This window comes from Apteryx rowi, unplaced genomic scaffold, assembly GCF_003343035.1.
Source record: "Apteryx rowi isolate R43461 unplaced genomic scaffold, aptRow1 scaffold_1004, whole genome shotgun sequence".
NCBI lineage: Eukaryota > Metazoa > Chordata > Aves > Apterygiformes > Apterygidae > Apteryx > Apteryx rowi.
The window spans coordinates 51665-53760 of NW_020447203.1; the positions used below are offsets into that span (position 1 = coordinate 51665).

At 55.6% G+C, this 2096-nt stretch overlaps 1 protein-coding gene across 1 annotated transcript; it reads left to right on the plus strand.

Annotated features, from left to right (window-relative positions):
• The first annotated feature begins 606 nt into the window (after window positions 1–606).
• LOC112964907 (dynein heavy chain domain-containing protein 1-like) lies at window positions 607–1654 on the plus strand. The gene is made up of 3 exons (XM_026063526.1): window positions 607–800; window positions 1019–1248; window positions 1417–1654. The coding sequence occupies exons 1-3, from the start codon at window positions 655–657 to the stop codon at window positions 1623–1625; spliced, it is 585 nt and encodes a 194-aa protein (XP_025919311.1). The 5' UTR covers window positions 607–654; the 3' UTR covers window positions 1626–1654.
• The last annotated feature ends 442 nt before the right edge of the window (window positions 1655–2096 follow it).

Genomic DNA, 2096 nt, shown 5'->3' on the forward strand with positions numbered 1-2096 from the left:
CCTGTCGAGCAGGCCCCAGCCCTGGCTCTGGACCCAGAAAGCTTTTCTCCTTTGCAAGGGTTTGTCTTGAGGCTGCTTGTGCCCGATGTGTCTGAGATGGGTGAAAAGGCTGTTTCTGTGCATTTGCCTGTGGACCAGCACAGCTGCAACCGCAGAATCAACATCCTGAAAAGCAAGTGCGGGTGCTGTACAAGGAGAGAGACTGCCCGACCTCTGCTGCCATCCCACCTGCTGCTCCTGCCAGGGGAGGACCTGCGTGACATCCTTTTCAGTAGAGTTCCTACAGTGGCCTCCTCTAGCCAGGACACCCAGAGCATGTATCAGGAGAGACGGTGGGACACCATCCAGCGGCAGCTCAGCACCATCCTTCCCAAGGACTTTGTGCTGTGCAGAGAGGTCACCGAGCATTTTGTGCACCTACTGCRTGTGCTCTCAGGTCCAGAGAGGCACAGTGCTCTCATTTCCTTGCACCTCTGCACTGGGAGGAGGTCACTGGTGGCACTGGTAGCCCATGTTATGGCTTTCCAACTCTTCGAGCTGAAGAAACAAGCAGAAGAAGAAGCAGTGAGGAAGCTGATCAGGAAGGCCTGCTGGCAGGCTGGGGTCCTGGCCAGACAGACAGTGTTGCTGGTGCACCAAGGTGTAGATCTGGGCATGGTACAGAAGGTGCTGATGCTGATGAGGGAGGGCACCTATCCTGGCCTGCACAGCTCGGAGGACATGGTGTCCATTGTAACAGCATTGCAGCAGGAGAACCAGAGCATCAGAAAGACACCAAGACCTGACATGATGATACAAAGGTAGGGGGCATGCAGTATGGGCAGCCTTGGACGCTGGTTTGCCAGTAGGGTCCCCTCCTACCCCAGAGGGAATACTACGCACTGGGCAGAGGTGTGCAGTGCTGCCCTGCCTGGCTCTGGAAGGCCATGCCAGGGTGAAGGGGTGGGGTGCCACCGGTTGCTCTCGTGCAAAGGCCTGGCTGTTGTGTGTCACTCCTGCTGTGTGATTCATCTTTCAGGTTTCACCAGCTTGTGAAAAGCAAGCTGCACGTGCTGCTGCTGCTGGATAATCATGGTGGTCACCTGCAGTGCCGGCAGCCCTTTGGCTTACCCGCAGCTACAGTCTCTGCTCTGCTCAGCATGTCTTGCAGCACGGAGGTATACCGTCCCTGGAGCCGTGCGACGCTGGAGCAAATAGCTACCCAGCACCTGGAGGAAGCGCTCAGTCAGCAGCCTCTGCAGGGCCCAGGTGAGGCACCTCTGGCTTTCCTACGGCCCAGTCTGCACAGACGAAGCGCTGGAGTCTCAGCCTAGGAAGGAGAGCATCCAGGCATTCAGTTTATCCAGCTCTGACTTCAGAGCCCCACTTCTGACAGTGCTGCACATACCCGTTTAACTGTCCTTACTTGTGTATCAGCTGCAGGATCGCTGCAAGACCTGGAGAAGTCCCTTGTCAACGTTGCCACTGTCACGGCCTCAATTCACTGCTCTGCTAGATGCTATGCTGAACGCTTGGTGTCTGACCTACCCCTCGTCACACCAAAAACCTTCCTGGATTTCCTCAATACCTTCCTCCTGGTGTCAGCACAGTTCCATGGGAAGTGTCGCTGGCAGATGAATCGGTGAGTAGACACCTCCCCAGCCCCACATCCAATTGCAACCATCTTATGCCGCCAGGCCCCAAGCAAATTCTCCATTCACCTTGCATGAAGAGACCTGGAGTTAGGGTCAGAAAGGCCCTCTGCTGCCAGCAATTCTCACCCCTGCTAGTGAGACGCTGTGCGTCACTGGAACGCCTCTTTAAATGGGTCAGTCTCCCTGCTCAGTCCAGAGTTAATGCCCCCACTGTTTCCACTTGAGGTTTTTCCAGGCCCTTCTGGCACTGACCCTAAGGGACTGCCTTCCACTTCCACCGTCATTATACTCCTGCCCATTTATGCTTGCTCTAGCCTTGTTCCTTATTCAATAGCTTTTTCTTCCTCCCTGAGACTTGCACCCGCACTGAGCACACAGAGATTGCTGGAGGACGGGATGACTGTCAGGAGCCTGCTCCTCATTATGGTCAGACGTGGTGCCTGTGTTTCATGCATGAGTCTG